This window comes from Phocoena sinus, chromosome 15 (assembly GCF_008692025.1).
Source record: "Phocoena sinus isolate mPhoSin1 chromosome 15, mPhoSin1.pri, whole genome shotgun sequence".
Taxonomy (NCBI): domain Eukaryota; kingdom Metazoa; phylum Chordata; class Mammalia; order Artiodactyla; family Phocoenidae; genus Phocoena; species Phocoena sinus.
In genome coordinates this window covers 29,759,672-29,776,956 of record NC_045777.1, presented here as the reverse complement: position 1 = coordinate 29,776,956, position 17,285 = coordinate 29,759,672, and the positions used below count along the sequence as shown (strand labels likewise).

The 17,285-nt window shown below is 42.5% G+C and overlaps 2 protein-coding genes across 11 annotated transcripts in view; both read left to right on the top strand.

Annotated features, from left to right (window-relative positions):
* Positions 1-17,285, top strand: part of UBOX5 (U-box domain containing 5) — a 33,244-nt gene that overhangs the window by 13,418 nt on the left and 2,541 nt on the right. For 3 of the 4 annotated variants that reach the window (XM_032604268.1, XM_032604267.1, XM_032604269.1), the window contains 3 exons: positions 10,834-10,928; positions 12,144-13,332; positions 16,288-16,449. In XM_032604268.1, the coding sequence (XP_032460159.1) occupies positions 10,875-10,928; positions 12,144-13,332; positions 16,288-16,449 (1,405 nt within the window). In that variant the 5' untranslated portion in view covers positions 10,834-10,874. Of the gene's footprint in view, positions 1-10,833; positions 10,929-12,143; positions 16,450-17,285 lie in introns of all 4 variants that reach the window. The other variant, XR_004345680.1, reaches the window with a different exon arrangement.
* Positions 1-17,285, top strand: part of LZTS3 (leucine zipper tumor suppressor family member 3) — a 45,816-nt gene that overhangs the window by 25,992 nt on the left and 2,539 nt on the right. For 6 of the 7 annotated variants that reach the window (XM_032604262.1, XM_032604263.1, XM_032604258.1 and 3 more), the window contains 3 exons: positions 10,834-10,928; positions 12,144-13,332; positions 14,587-16,449. The gene's annotated coding sequence lies outside the window, so the exon portion shown is untranslated. The remainder of the gene's footprint in view (positions 1-10,833; positions 10,929-12,143; positions 13,333-14,586; positions 16,450-17,285) is intronic. The other variant, XM_032604259.1, reaches the window with a different exon arrangement.

The following is a 17,285-nucleotide window of genomic DNA, read 5'->3' as shown; positions in this document are numbered from 1 at the left end:
ACATAGTGTAGAGTCTAGGAGAGGCCAGTCACAAGCTTTCAGTTGTCCTTGTCCAGTGGAGACTTACAGTCTGCTCTTAATTCATCCCAACAATGATGTTTGCCAATATGTACAGATATTGCCAGTCAGGGAAGCTCACCTGAGTCTTGGTGTGCAGGGTTGTTATTTGGGGTCAGTCATGTAGACATGGAGTGAGTGCCCACATGGCTGATCTTAGTTACTCAGTCCCCAACCCCTCCAGAGGTCCAGCTTATACAGCATGACACAAGGCTCCCACCATAAATTACTTTGTTACTGTAAACTATCTGGTGTGGCCCGAGGTCCTAGATGTATGTAAAACAGTCTTATCAGGCACAGTGTTCCAAAGGCTTAGAGATTATATCCCAGGACTTGGTGAAGTTTCTTTGGAATGTGCAAGACTTGAATACCCCAAACCTGCTGAGTTAACCTTTCACTGCACAGAAGCCAAGGGTAAAGAGTATTTCAAGAAGGAAAGGGATTGTATAGTCAGTTGCTAGGGAGAGAGCAATTAAGGCAAGAACTGAAAAATCTTCAGTCAGTTTAGCAACTTGTATATCACTGATGACCTTAACAATAGCAATTTGAATTGAATTGTCAGGGCAAAAGCTAGACTGCACACCTGTTGAATGAGTGGAGTTAAGGAATGGATTGCAAATATTGAGGCAATTCCTTGGGAACCTTTGAAGGGATGGGGAAACTTGAGCAGGATTTAGAATGGGACTAGGATTGCCAGATAAAATATAGTATGGTCAGTTAAATTTGAATTTCAGATAAGTAGTGAATAATGTTTTGTAAAATACATGTAAAATTGGCTATTTTAAACAAAGTGTACAATTCAGTGATATTTAGTACATTGATAGTGTTGTGTAACCAGTCATCACTATCTACTTGCAGAACAGTTTCTTCACCCCCAAAGGAAACTCCATACGCATTAAGCAGTCACCCCACATTTCCCCCTTCCTCAGACCCTGTCCACTAATCTGCTTTGTCTCTATGGATTTGCATATATGGATATTTCATATAAATGAAATTGTACAATATGCAGCTTTCTGTGTCTGACTTCTACTTAGCATAATATTTTCAAGGTTCATCCATGTTATAGCATTTACTAGTACTTCATTCTTTTTTATGGCCAAAAAATACTCCATTTCATATATATACAATATCTTATTTATCCACTCATCAGTTGATGGACATCGGGTTGTTTTCACATTTTAGCTATTATGAATAGTGCTGCTGTGGACACTCATATACAAATTTTTGTTTGAACACCTGTTTTCAGTACTTTTGGGTATATACCTAGGAGTGAAATTGCTGGGTCATGTATTAATTCTATGTTTAACTTATTGAGGAGCCACCATACTTCCGCAGTGGCTATACCATTTTACATTCCTACCAGAAAGTACTAGGTTTCCAATTTCTCCACATCTTTTTTTTTGTTTGTTTTGTTTTTGTTTTTTTGTTTTTGCGGTACGCGGGCCTCTCACTGTTGTGGCCTCTCCCGTTGCGGAGCACAGGCTCCAGACGCACAGGCTCAGCGGCCATGGCTCACGGGCCCAGCCGCTCCGCGGCCTGTGGGATCTTCCCGGACTGGGACACAAACCCGCGTCCCTTGCATTGGCAGGCGGACTCTCAACCACTGCACCACCAGGGAAGCCCTCTCCACATCTTTGCTATTTTAAAAAAAATAGCCATCCTAGTGGATGTGAAGTGATATCTCATTGTGGTTTTGATTTGCATTTCCCTAGTGACTGATGATGTTTAGTAGCTTTTCAATCTTAATATCAAGTATTCCAACCCATGAACACGGGATGTCTTTCCATTTACTTAGCTCTTTAATTTCTTTCCTTTTTTTTTAAAGAAAATATTATTTATTGATTGATTTAGGTTGCGTTGGGTCTTCGTTGCTGTGCACGGGCTTTCTCTCTAGTTGTGGCGAGTGGGGTTCTACTCTTCATTGCGGTGCGCGGGCTTCTCATTGCGGTGGCTTCTCTTGTTGCAGAGCACGGGCTCTAGGCTCGCGGGCTTCAGTAGCTGTGGCACGCAGGCTCTTGAGTGCAGGCTCAGTAGTTGTGACGCATGGGCTTAGTTGCTCCACAGCATGTGGGATCTTCCCGGACTAGGGCTCGAACGCGTGTCCCCTGCATTGGCAGGTGGATTCTTAACCACTGCGCCACCAGGGAAGTCCAGTCTTTAATTTCTTTCAACAACATTTTGTAGTTTCAGTGTGTAAGTTTTGCACCTTCTCAGTTAAATTTATTCCTAAGTATTTTATTCTTTTTGATGCTATTGTAGATGGAATTTTCTTAATTTCCTTTATGAATTGCTCATTGCTAGTGTATAGAAATACAACTGATTTACCCTGCACCTTTGCTCAATTCTTTTATTAGCTCTTGTAAGTTTTGTGTATGTATATATGTATATTCTTCAGGATTTTCTATATATGGGATCATGTCATCTGTGTATAGAGATAGTTTTACTTCTTCCTTTCCACTTTGGATACTTTTTAATTTCATTTTCTTCCCTAATTGCTCTGGCTAGAACTTCTAGACAAAGTTGAATCGTAGTGGTGAAAGCAGGCATCCTCGTCTTGTTCTGGATCTTAGGGGGAATGCTTTTAGTCTTTTACCACTGAGTATGATATTAGCTGTGGATTTTTTGTAAATGTCCTTTATTGTGTTGAGGAAGTTCCTTTCTATTCGTAGTTTGCTGAATGTGCAATAAATAATTTTTTAGTGTAAGTATGTCCCAAGTAGTACATGGAACATTCTTATACTAAACAAACAACCAAAAAAAATCCATTGTTTATCCAAATTTCAGATTTAAGTGGGCATTTAAAATTTTTATTTGCTAAATTGACAACCCTAAGAAAGACAAGGCTGGGTTCTTTTGAGGTGGCTGATGGGGGCAGAAGAGACTTGAATTGTTGTTTACATGTTGAGGAAAGGGTCCAATAATCAGAGATAAGTTGAAGATTCAAGAGAGAGGCAAGAACAGATGGAATAAGGCCCTGGAGGAGAAGGACAGAGTTAGGGTCAGGTTTGTATGTGAGGAGCTTGGTAGCCTTACCTGGGTTCTCATGTAATTTTTCTGACACTGCTATTAAGGTACCGAGTAAATGGTATTAGAACCCTTCCCCATCTGTGCCTTGTTTTGATCGTGTGAGTTTCTTAAGAGTAAAAACTGTGTCCACTTGTGCCTAGCAGAGTATCTTGCACATATTAAGCTCTTGAAGGGTGAATTGGCTCCAGATGTATAACATTGCAAGCTTCTTTTGGGCCTACACCTGGGTTCTGGTCTTCCTGCTTCCCTCTCATCTGTGGGTGACTATGTGGGATAGGCTGGGACAGCTGTCTTTCATTTTAACCAGCTATAAAAAAATGCACACAAGTCAGATTTTTTACTTGGATGGACCAGTAACTCAATTTAGAAATTATAAGAAGTATTGTACTTCTTTAAAAGCTGAAATGCCCAATTTATGAAATTGCTCAGTGCCTTGGTATTCCACCCACTCTTTGATGCTAAATGCTTTTCTCTTATTTGACAGGTAATCTTTTTTTTTTATTCTGTAACCTGTTTGACCCTAGTCTTTAAAATATGTGCACCTGCCAGAATTACTTTCCATTACATTTTCATGAGACTCAAAAATCAGCTTGTATAGCTCAGCTATGGCAACTTCTTTGTAAGCCAAAGGAAGATGGATGCACACGTGTCCAGAAAGTGTCATGGTCACCTTATTCACTTCTAAGTTATCCCTCCACACTTCCCCACCTCTAGGTTCTGAGTCATCAGCAACAAAAAGGTTTGCTTGGCTGCTTTAAGCTCCAAGGAAGCACAGACAGAAACCAGATAGGATGTCCCAGTTTGCTTGGGACTTCCTTGGTTTTAGCACTGAAAGTTCCACGTTCTGAAAAAAACCCTCAGTCCTGGGTATACCATATTGTTGGTCACCCTACCTCTGGGTCCCTTCTTAGTCCTTCCCTTGCATTTTCCCTTCCTCAGCCTGGTACAGGGAGGCAGAGGAGAAAGGTCTGTCTCTGTGTGGACATCCAGTCCCGTAGGGGCTGTCAGCTGCAAGAAATACTCCAGAGCATGTATCTGGAGCCTCATTCTTCTTCCTCTTTTTAAAATAAATTTATTTATTTATTTATATTTGGCTGCGCCCAGGTTTTCTCTAGTTTTGGCGAGCGGGGGCTACTCTTCGTTGCAGTGCACAGGCTTCTCATTGAGGTGGCTTCTCTTGTTGTGGAGCATGGGCTCTAGGTGCACAGGCTTCAGTAGTTGTGGCATACGGGCTCTCTAGAGAGCAGGCTCAGTAGTTGTGTCGCATGGGCTTAGTTGCTCCGCAGTATCTGGGATTTTCCTGGACTAGGGCTTGAACCCACGTCCCCAGCATTAGCAGGTGGATTCTTAACCACTGCGCCACCAGGGAAGTCCCTCAAGTTTGTTTCTTATAGTGTGGGTAGTGAATTAAACTGGAGTCTTCAGTTGAGGAGCTTAGATCTGGGTGAGGAACTTTAAGACTTCTGTGGTAGTAGAGTATTTGGATTTATAAAGGACAGTACAAGGGATCCTTGTGATGGAACTGTTCTGTATCTTGACTTTGGTACACACAAAGTGATTACATAAATCTGTGCATAGAATAAAATTGCACAGAACTTAATAAACAGGCACACACAAATGAGTACGTGTAAAACTGGTGAAATCTGAGTAGGATCAGTAGATCCTATCATTGTCAGATTCCTGGTAGTAATGTTGCACTATAACTATGCCTTTCCAGCCCTGCTTCCTCCAGCTAAGTGGCATATTCAGCATTTCCTGGATTGGCCTCACGTTGTCCTGTTTCTGTGCCTTGAGTCTTACTGGTCCTTCTCCCTAGTGCCCTTCCTATTTTGTTCCTGTTCTTGTCTCTTGGCTCCTATAGTCAAGCACATACTGTACGATTTACCACTAGTATGTGGTATCTGTCCTTCAGAGTTGTCCGTGAGGTCAGACATGTGTCTTAGTTGTCTCTAGTTCAAATGCTACTCCTGTGAATTCTTCCCTGACTTCTGGGTATACCTTTGGCCAATGTTTTCAGTCTTTTTCATCAAAAGCCACAGTACATTTTATATTGAACCTAGTATATATTTGTTATATGTATTTGTATAAAACTGAAACAAAAGTCTCCTGAAATAATGCACTATGTGCACTTTGGTATTTTGTACTTTTTTAGTTCATATTTCTTTTCTTCAACCTATAACTTGATTTTAAAACAACAAATTGAAAAACATTGATTAGACCATCCTTCCCTCCTCTTAATGTCATCTGTGAAAAGCTCTGTTACAAACCTTTGTATTCCATAATCACTGTTGGAAGGAAGTTTGTAATGCTTCAAGACTTGAGGACAGGACCGTGTTATTTAACTTTTTTTCCCCACAAAAAGACTTATAGAGAATATTTACTGCAGCTTTTTTTCATAGTAAAAAAATTAAAAATATAAGTAATAGGTCAATGGAGAAATAAACTGTGTTTTAGTCATACCGTGGAATACTATGAAGAAGTTAAAATGAGCAAACTAGATATACACATTTCAACATGAGAAAACTTAAAATAATAATGCTTAATAGAAAAGCATGTTGCAAGATAATACACGGTAAATTATCATTAAGGTACATTAATGAGACATGAACATGGCAGAATGTTAGCATTTACTAAATCTAGGTGGTGGGTAGAAGAATGTCTACTCTGTTATATTCTTTACCTTTTAATCTAAAATATTTTGTAATAAAAAAATCTTTGTAATGAAAATTGATATCTGCTTATAAATATTTATTATCTTACTATCTTATAAGGCCATATTGTCTGGCTTCAAGCTGCTTCTCTGAACTGCAGGGCACTTTAGCCATGGTCTGTGGTCCCCAGCTTATACTCAGACACAGTCTCTCTTGTACTTAGTTGCCAAATTTGGATAAGGAGTCTATAATTTGTAAGTATTCACTGGAGAGTGTTTGCAGTGAATTCAGGTAGCTTGGCTATTTCCTAGGCAGAGCTAAGGAGGCCGTCTTCCTGGATGAGACTGTTTGCATTTTCATATGGTGAGCCATTCTTTTTTTTCTGTGTTAAGCATTAAGGCAGGAAATACTTGCCTTAAAAGATCAGGAGTGTTGGAACAAGAGAGAGGAAAAGATCATGCACAGACCTCAGTGGCAACCGGAGTCGTATAGAATCCTACAGTGTTTGGACATCGCTATTTCCTAAAGAAACAGATACCACGATTTGTAAGATTTTCTTTAAAGGATCTGCTACTCTAATCCTGTAACGGCACAGTCACTTGTTTCAGTTTGCTCTCCAGTCCTAATTTGTTTTCAGTCACTTTTTCCCCAGTCATTATTATTATTTTATTATTGTTATTAGACTATTGAAGAGTAGTTTTAGGCTTACAGGAAAATTGATCAGATAATACAGAGAGTACCCATATACGTCCTCTCCCTTGCATACAGTTTCCCTATTATTAACATCTTGCATTAATGTGGTATATCTATTATAATTGGTAAGCCAATATTGATATATTATTTTTATCTGGCATCCATAGTTTACATTAAGGTTTATTCTTTGTGTTGTACAGTTCTGTGGATTTTCACAAATGTATAATGCCATGTATTACAGTATCATACAGAATAGTTTCACCACCTGACCATTTCATTTTTATCTCCACTCCAGTTCCTAGCATAGGGCTTGTAAATGTTACATGAATGTGCAGTGTTATCTAAAATTAAATATGACCAATCAAATTCAGTAGAGTTTGAAAAACATTTAAAGAACAATCTTCCACAACCAACTAGAGCCTATCTTAGGAATAAAAAGATGGCTTAAAATTGGAAATTTTGGGACTTCCCTGGTGGCACAGTGGTTAAGAATCTGCCTGCCAATGTAGGGGACACAGGTTTGATTCCTGGTCTGGGAAGATCCCACATGGCGCGGAGCAACTAAGCCCATGCGCCACAACTACTGAGCCTGCACTCTAGAGCCCACGAGCCACAACTACTGAGCCCCCATGCCACAACTACTGAAACCCACACGCCTAGAGCCCGAGCTCCAAAACAAGAGAAGCCACCGCAATGAGAAGCCCGCGCACTGCAACGAAGAGTAGCCCCTGCTCGTCTCAACTAGAGAAAGCCTGCGCACAGCAACGAATACCCAACACAGCCAAAAATAAATAAATAAATTTATTTATTTATTTAAAAAATAAATATATCTCATTAATCTGTCAAATAAGAAAAAAATAAAACTCAATATATAGAGACAATCAGAATTCAAAGCATATCCCTGATTTTCAAAAACCTATGAAAATCAGAGTGCTTTATTAACATAGAAAGAATATTTCAGTCTAACAGTCAGCATTATGTTCAAAGATGAAACACTAGAGGTGTTTTCTAATGGGAACAAAACAAGCATGGCAACTCTAATATTATTTTATATAATTCTGGCAGTTCTAGCTAGTATAGTAAGATGAGAGACAGAAATAAGAGTTACCATTTTAAGAAAGAGGCTCTCATTATTATTGAGATTGTAGAACCTCCTGCCCCCACAAGTCCCTGAAACTTTGTTAAAATCAATGAGCTCAATAGGTTAACTGAGGGACTTCCCTGGTGGTCCAATGGTTAAGACTCCTCACTTCCACTGCAGGGGACCCAGGTTCGATCCCTGGTTGGGGAACTGAGATCCCTTGAGCTGCGTGGCACAGCCAAAAAAAAAAAAAAGTAATCAAAAGCTTTTACCAACATGTAGAATCAACATGAATGCAGACTTCTACAAATGTGGACTGTCAGGGGCTTCCCTGGTGGCGCAGTGATTGAGAGTCCTCCTGCTGATGCAGGGGACGTGGGTTCGTGCCCCGGTCCGGGAAGATCCCACATGCTGCGGAGCGGCTGGGCCTGTGAGCCATGGCCGCTGAGCCTGCGCGTCCAGAGCCTGTGCTCCGCAACAGGAGAGGCCACAGCAGTGAGAGGCCCGCGTACCGCAAAAAAAAAAAAAATGTGGACTGTCAGATATATTAGCATTTCTGAATACCACAGTGATGTGGTTTTCAGAAGTGAACACTTCTTGGTAAAGACCTGAAGTAAAGTATGGTCTTCCTGTGGTTGACATGGAAGTTCCCTTCCTAGAAAATTCAGCATGTGTTAAAATCATGTTAAAAAATATTCTGGGGCTTCCCTGGTGGCGCAGTGGTTGAGAATCTGCCTGCTAATGCAGGGGACACGGGTTCGATCCCTGGTCTGGGAAGATCCCACATGCTGCGGAGCAACTAGGCCCGTGAGCCACAACTACTGAGCCTGCGTGTCTGGAGCCTGTGCTCCACAACAAGAGAGGCCGTGACAGTGAGAGGCCCGCACACCGCGATGAAGAGTGACCCCCGCTCGCCGCAACTAGAGAAAACCCTCGCACAGAAACGAAGACCCAACACAGCCAAATATAAATAAATAAATTTAAAGATCTTTTAAAAAAAAAAAATTCTGTGTTTATATGTAAAACTGACATAGGGGCTAGGCTGAGATAATAAACATTCACAGGTCTCATGGCAGATCTTCACTGTGCAGAAACTACTCACTAAAATGTTGCAGGATGCCCAATATGCCTGGCCTCTGCAAGTGGCACTTACTGAGCACGACAATACCAAGACCCCAGAGGGTGGCCCTGTAGCTATCGGGAGTTTTTCATGGCCTTGTCTGTTAGATGGAAAAGCATAGATGGCTGGCTGGCCTCATTCGAGGAGTTCAAATCCATTGGAGAGGCTTACCACTGGGAGGGATGTTTCTAGTGCCTTCCCTACTTCTCTACAGAGAAAGACGAAGGCTGTTGGACATTGGAAAAAGACAAAAGAAAGTCTTTTTCTTTCAGTTTTATTGAGCTATAACTGACATATAACATTGTATAAGTTTAAGGTGTACAACATAGTGATTTAATATATGTATATAATGTGAAATGATTACCATAATAAGCTTAGTTAACATCTATCACCTCACATAGTTACTTTTTTTTTTTTTTTTGTCTTGTGATGAGAACTTTTAAGGTCTGTTCTCTTAGGAGCTTTCAAATGTACAATACAGTGTTAACTGTAGTCACCATGTTGTATGTACATTACATCCCCAGAACTTATTTATCTTAACTAGAAGTTTGTACCTATTAACCACCTTCATCCATTTCCCTCACCCTGCTTATTGGTCATCAAAATGACTACAGTTGACCCTTGAACAGCACCGGTTTGAACTATGCAGATCCACTCACATGTGGATTTTTTTTCACTAAATACATACGACAGTACCACACAATTTGAGTTTGGTTGAATTCACTTATGTGGAAACAATACAGAGGGCAGACTGTAAAGATAAACGTGGATTTTCAACACCTGTGTGGGGGGTCAGTGCCCTTAAACCCTGTGTTGTTGAAGGGTCAAATGTGTTTGTTTTATTTATTTTTGGCTGCATTGGGTCTTCACTGCTGCCCGCAGGCTCTCTCTAGTTGCAGTGAGCAGGGTCTACTCTTCATTGCAGCACGTGGGCTTCTTATTGCAGTGGCGTCTCTTGTTGCAGAGCACAGGCTGTAGGCATGCAGGCTTAGTTGTTCCACGGCATGTGGGATCTTCCCGGACCAGGGATTGAACCCATGTCCCCTGCATTGGCAGGCAGATTCTTAACCACTGTGCTACCAGGGAAGTCCCGAGGGTCAGTTGTATTTGGATTAGATGTTCTTTTATATATATATTTTTTGTTTGTTTGTTTAATTTTGGCTGTGTTGGGTCTTCATTGCTGCGTGCGGGCTTTCTCTAGTTGCAGTGAGTGGGGGCTACTCTTCCTTGCGGTGTGTGGACTTCTCATCTCGGTGGCTTCTCTTGTTGCAGAGCATAGGCTCTAGGTGCGCGGGCTTCAGTAGTTGTAGCCCGTGGGCTCAGTAGTTGTGGCTCGCAGGCTCTAGAGCGCAGGCTCAGTAGTTGTGGCACACGGGCTTAGTTGCTCCACAGCATGTGGCATCTTCCCGGATCAGGGCTCAAACCCATGTCCCCTGCATTGGCAGGCAGACTCTTAACCACTGCGCCAGCAGGGAAGCTCCTAGATGTTCTTTTAAGGTGCTTTTCAACTCTAAGATTTTCTACTTCTCAATAACGACATTTTTGATTCTTCTAATTGTTTTCGTGTTAATAAGAAAACATAATTGCATTAACAAGTGTTAAATGACAATGATGCATAGCACCACTATGATTATTTTCTGTGCCCCTTTTCATTCTAAACCTTCTGGCTAAGTAGTCCTCTTTTTTCTTTGAGCTCATCCACTTTTGACCCTCTCTTTCCTGTGGGGATCCCCCTGCAGAGCTGATAGGCCCTTGCCTCCACTGGGGCTTTAGAACAGCTGTCATCCAGAGAACCAAACTACACAGTCTGCAAAAGAAATCTGCTTTGTAATTTTTCAGTGACGAATTTCCCAGTATCCCATATAGTATACAAAAAGAGTGAGTATAGACCATGAGAGTGTGTGTGTGTTAAAGTTTTATTGTTATCCTGTTTGATTCTCGTCCCTTTTTTTTTTTAACATCTTTATTGGAGTATAATTGCTTTACAATGGTATGTTAGTTTCTGCTTTATAACAAAGTGAATCAGCTATACATATACATATATCCCCATGTCTCTTACCTCTTGCGTCTCCCTCCCTCCCACCCTCCCTATCCCACCCCTCTAGGTGGTCACAAAGCACCAAGCTGATCTTATGAATCAACTCCTAAAAGTTTAGATTTGAATTTTAACTTGTCTAATACCAAGTTTTATTTTTTCATTTAAGGCTATTTCTGATGCTTGGAAGCTATCCTTTCAGCCGTAAGGATGGTAATAAATCTTTGCCTCCCACAGTTCAGACCAAGAATTTACTGCAACAAGGTAAACAAAACAAGTATATACACATAAATAAATATATGACATCTATTTTTCATGTTTTTCCCCATTTCCTGCCTTGTGTATGTAGACTTAATTCAGGCTTAATGTGCTTTCACCCTCATTGTTTTAGAGTCTACCAGATGATATTTAGGTAAGCATGGGTCAGACCGCACCTCTAGAGTCAGACAGCACCATTACAAGCTGAGTTGTGACTCATTTTGTGGAGGGTTCTCTTCCCTTTGACAGAAAATTTTAATTTCACTCAAGATCAGAGTGAAGGTAGGAATTCTCTCTCTCCCATGCTGTTGTTCTTGCTAACTTCTCATGCTAGAAATAATGGCTTATATTTGTTATATGGATTCCTTGTTCTTTATTATTTGAATTAAGCTGCCTCCCCTTTTGTACAAAGCTGGATATCTTCCACAGTCCAGAGCAGGGAGTAAGGAAACTCCAAGGGGAGAATTGAACTTCTTCCCCAATTTGGAATTTCTGCACACAGCACATTATTTCAGGTTCCCAGATTGTTAAGCTGACTCCTTCAGACAAGGATATCTTAAAATTTCCATTGGTTATAACAGGTATTGGAAACATTAAAAGGGAGAAAGGAAAAAGCTACTCACAGTCCCACCCCTAGCACATTTACTGTTTTAAATTTCCCATAGTCTTTTGTGGTCCTTGTCTCTGTGCAAACTTTTCTTTCCAAGTTTCATCATTCATAGATTTACAAGAAGTTCCTTTGTTATGCCTTCCTAGGGAAACTCTTATAACTGATCAAGTCCAAATACAAAATTGAGAATTTCAGTGAACATCTTTATTTTTCCCTAAATCTGTACATTTTCATCCTCTGAATTTAAAAGCAAAAAAACCCCCAAAACCCAAAAACAATCTAAAAAACACTTGTAAATCTGCCCCCTTTTCACAGACATGTTATTTTGAAGGGATTTTTTGTTGGTTAGGCAGAGTTTTATGCTCATTTTTTAAGGATGGGCAGTATTTGGGGACACAGTGGCCCTCAGCCTTTGACCTGATCTTGGATGCCTGCCAAAAAAAAAAGAAAAGAAAACCCCAGGAAAATTTGATGTAATAGAGGAAATTTCAAATGAGGAACTTCAGATTTTCTTTAAAGAGTTTTCTTAGAAGTGACAAGTTGTTGAAAACTAGTTGTCTTCATTTGGATCTCGTCAAATCAATGTGTCTCGTTTTTGTCATTAAATCTAGATATCAGCTGATGGTTATGAAGTAGAAAATCTCATCTCTGAAGACCTCACAAAGAGAAGTCATGGTTTTAGGACAGAGTATTTCATTAAGCCACCAGTCTATGTGACAGTTTCCTTTCCCTTCAATGTGGAAATCTGTAGGATTAACATAGACCTCACAGCTGGGGGAGGCCAGAATGTCACTGGCCTGGAAATGTATACATCTGCCTTGTCCAGCAGAGTGTCTTGGAATACCCCCGAGTGCCAGACCCCAGGCCCAGATGAGCCATCCATTCCGGAGAAAGAAGCGTTCACTTTGGTGGGCAAAGTCTTGTTGAAAAACCAGAGCCAAGTGGTGTTTAGCCACAGGGGCTTCAAAGCCAGGCCACCTTTTGGCCCGATGGAAGCCACACTTCCCTCCCCTGCTGTTGTGGCCCAGGAACTCTGGAATAAAGGGGCTCTTTCTCTTAGTCATGTGGCCCATCTCAAGATTTGTATCACCCATGTGACAGGCAGTGGTATCCCTTGTATCAAGCGGTTGGAAGTATGGGGTCAGCCAGCTAAAACCTGCTCTCAGGAGGTGATAGACAGTATTTTGCTGGTTGCCTCAGAGAGCCTCCCTCAGGACTTGTCTCTACAGGCCCCAGCCTTGCCCATGGAGAGTGACTGTGATCCTGGGGGCCAGTCTGAGGGCCAGCAGGCCCCCTCCAGCCTCCTGGAGCTGGCTGAGGTAATTCGGGATGTACCTGAAGAGTTCCTGGATCCCATCACCCTGGAGATCATGCCTTACCCCATGTTGCTGCCCTCAGGCAAGGTCATTGACCAGAGCACGCTGGAGAAGTGTAACCGTAGTGAAGCCACATGGGGCCGAGTGCCCAGTGACCCTTTCACAGGAGTAGCCTTTACTCCGCACTCCCAGCCCCTGCCTCACCCCTACTTGAAGGCCCGGATCGACCATTTCCTGCTCCAGCACTCCATCCCTGGCTGCCACCTGCTTGGGAGAGCACAGACTGCATTGGCAGTGACCCCTTCTTCCATTGCTCTGCCCTCTCAGAAAAGGAAGATGGAGCAGGGTGAACATGCCCCAGACAGTAGCCTTGGCTTAAATGCTTCCTGTTTTTCTACCACAAGCCTTCTGGTCTCACCCACTACCTCAGAGCACACTGCTAAGAAAATGAAAGCTGCCAGTGAGCTCATGGATTGTTCAACAGGTAATCCCTCGTTTTATGTCCAAGCCCGTCGTCATCTCTACTCCTCCCGGGTGACACTTGGCACTTGCCCTTTGTTTTATGCTTTGCTAGCTTAAATTACACCAAAACTTACTGGCTTAAAGAACCACACATTTATTATCTTACAGCTTCTCTGGTCAGGAATCTAGGCATTGCTTAGCTGGATTGTCTGCTTTAGGGTCTTCCAAGGCTTCTATCAAAGTGTTGGCAGGGCTGCGGCCATCTCAAGCCTTGACTGGGGAAGGATTCACTTCAAAGGTCACTCGTGATTGTTGCAGGATTCAGTTCCTTGCTGAATTGTTGCACTGGGGGCTTCACTTCCCTTTTGTCTGGTGGCTGGATTCTGCCCTCAATTCCTTGCCATATGGGCCTCTCAGGGGCAGCACACAACATGGTAGCTGTGTACACCAGCATGTGCAAACAAGTGGAAGTCAGTCTTGTAGAACCTAATCACAGAGTGACATCCCATCACTTTTATTGTATTCTGTAAGAAGCAAGTTACTAAGTTCAGGTGGGGTTCATTGGGGGCCATTTCAGACACTCTCCCACACCATTGATTCCTATTTTATTCAATGTATTTACCCAAGATTGGTGGTTGGATTTTGTCTAATGCCTTTTCAATATCAGTAGAGATGATATTATGATTTTTCATCCTTAGATCTTTTAATACAGTAAAGTATATTAATAGGCTTCTTAATATTGAACCACTGTTATAGTCCTGCAATAAACTCTATTTGGTCATGCTGCTTTTAGTGTACTGCTTAATTCTGTTTGCTAGTGTTTTTATTTAGGATTTTTGCCTTCATTAATGAGATTGGACTGCAGTTTTGTGTGTGTGTGTGTGTACAAGTACACATCATCTTCTGTCAGGTTTTGGTATCAATGATTTGCTCCATAAGAAGAATTAGGAAATTTTCCTTTTCTAAACTCTGGAACAATTTAGTAGTATTAGAATAATTTACTCTTCCTTCCTTCCTTCCTTCCTTCCTTCCTTCCTTATTTCCTTCCTCCCTCCCTCTTTCCATCCCTCCCTTCCTCCCTCCCTCCCTCCCTCCTTCCCTTCCTTCCTTCCTTCCTTCCTTCCTATCTATCTGTCTGTCTATCTATTTATCTGTCTGTGCCGGGTCTTAGTTGCGGCATGCAGGATCTTTGTTGCTGAGTGCGAGATCTTCGTTGCGTCATGCGGGATCTTCTTTTTTTTTAGTTGCTGTGTGCGGGATCTTTTTTTCTTTTTAGTTGCGGCATGTGATCTAGTTCCCTGACCAGGGATCGGACCCGGGCCCCCTGCATTGGGAGCGTGGAGTCTTAACAACTGCACCACCAGGGAAGTCCCTCATTTACTCTTTACATGTTTGGTAGAATCCCCCTGTGATTGTCAGTGCTTGGTGCTTTTGGAGATAGCTCTTTGACAACTTTTTCTTTTTGCTTATGAAAACTAGTTTGTTTAGATTCTGTCATTCTTTTTTTTTTAACATTTTTATTGGAGTATAATTGCTTTACAATGTTGTGTTAGTTTCCGCTGTATAACAAAATGAATCAGCTATGTGTATACGTATATCCCCATATCCCCTCCCTCTTGAGCCTCCCTCCCACCCTCCCTATCCCACCCCTCTAGGTCGTCAGAGAGCAGCGAGTTGATCTCCCTGTGCTATGCTGCAGCTTCCCACTAGCCATTCATTTTACATTTGGTAGTATATATATGTCAGTCCTACTCTCACTTCGTCCCAGCTTCCTCTTCCCTCCTGTGTCCTCAAGTCTGTTCTCTACGTCTGCATCTTTATTCCTGTCCTGCTACTAGGTTCATGAGTACCGTTTTTTTTAGATTCCATATATATGCATTAGCATACGGTATTTGTTTTTCTCTTTCTGACTTACTTCACTCTGTATGACAGACTCTAGGTCCATCCACCTGTATCATTCTTTAAAGTTCCTCTCTTAGTCTAAAAGGCTTATGCAAACAGCACACTTAAAGGTTACGTATGTATCTTCTCTGGCTTTGAGTGCAAATTTTAGTTAACAAGACCCCCAGAAACTCCTGGAAGCATCTGAGGTGCAGTGGGGCAAGATGAGGAGAAAGGTACTTAGACCTTGATGTTTGTGGAGGTCTCCAGTGGTGTTGGCCTTGACAGATTTGTTGGTGACACAGGACCACGCTGACCAGTGCTCCTTCAAGGCCTCAAGCTGATATCCTATGTCCTACATACTGTAGACCAAACATTCCACTCCCCGCTTTGGGGTACTTTTATGGTGCTACTTTGGGGAAGCCCTGCTATCAGGCAGATCTCTACGTCCTTTCTTCAGCAGCGGTCCCCATCTCCTGTTACCTTCATCCTCAGCCCATATCCAGAGAAGGCCCTATAGATAGTGGAGTGGGCAGAGTGAGGTCTTCATTATTCCACTCGATAATAACTGCTTTGCTTTACCTAGGAAGCAAGAGGACACGAACACCAAGGGAGTGCAGGCCAGTGGCCCTGCAGAGTTGAGGGGGCCCTAGCAGGGAGGAGGTGGGGAAAGAGCAGACTAAGGCTGTTGGGGAGGGAATGGGGGCAGGGAGCAGGGGTACAAAACTGGGTGTTTACTTGCCCCAGTCATTTCCTTGGCAGGCAGGGAGGCCTTCAGAAAGTAGGGTACAGTTCTACAGGTGAGCCAGGAGGTGGCCCAGGCCTGCCCAGCAATTTGTACAGGAGGAGAAAAGCTAGCGCAGAGCCCAGGAATCCTGAAAGCAGTGTGGGATGGGTAAGAACTGCCAGGGGCCCCAGGGCTTTAACTCCTGGTATCCTGTCATCACAGTCTATTAGTAGACATTAGGGAGGACCTTCTTTATGTTTGTGTCTGTTTGAAGTTAGAAGTACCATTTGTGGTTCTCAGAGGACTTTGTGTTTTGGTCTTCGCTTTTGCCAAACCTCTGGATATTGTGGTCTGTGCGTCTCTCAACAGGTCCAGTATCCCATGAGCAAAAGCTGTCGCAAAGCTTGGAAATTGCCTTGACGTCAACCCTTGGCTCCATGCCCTCCTTCACAGCTCGGCTGACCAGGGGACAGCTCCAGCACCTCAGCACAAGAGGGAGCAGTACTTCCTGGAGGCCAGGCTCCAGCTCGGGTAAGAGGGGCCCTGTCTGTCTCCTCAGAGCCCTTGAACAGGATGCCAGGCCATGCCTCTGGGGCTCTGTGAACCTCTATGCCCAAGCTCCTTAGCTCCAACACCCAGGCCTTTACTTTTCCAGGGTGAGTTCAAGGGCTGCCTATGAAGTTTAACTCTTCACAAGAAAGTCTTTCTTTAGTCATTTCTTAGTAATTCTGTGGCGCTGGGGATTGGTATTTTTTGGTAAGATCTAATGTTAATTACTCTGTCCTGAGGACTTTTGTTTGTTTCTCCCTTTTTGCTTATTTTTCTTATGTAGTCTGTCTCTCATCTGACATCTGGGGTACTTCATGTAAATGTGGAGGGTGGTTTCAAGTTGAGTATGTCATCTTCATCCCTTCCTATTAACATTTTCACCAGTATCTTAGAACAGTGATAGCTTACTGAGCTAAGTTTTGCCTAAAATGAACCTGGGACCACAATGGATGATAGAATCGGTTAGGATACAAAGTGAGAGGATCTGGAGCATTTTTTACAAGATGAAATCTGGTGGGGCTAATGATAAGGTATACACTTGCTTCCTCCTGCCTGTCCAAAGTTAGTCTGTTCTCTTATTGCCTGGATCCCAGGCCATCTTACCTTTTCTGCCCTTGTCCCCTCCTCCCTGTCTCTCTGATTATGTTTCCATCCTAATCACTCCCAGAACCTGTCTTGTCCAGGTGACCAGCAATTTCCATGACCCCAAATTCGATGGACACTTACCCTCTCAGCAGCGTCTATTGTGGCTAACCAGCCTCTCCTTTCTGAAACACCTGTCTTGGCCTTCCGGATGTTATGCTCTTTTTCTCCCCATT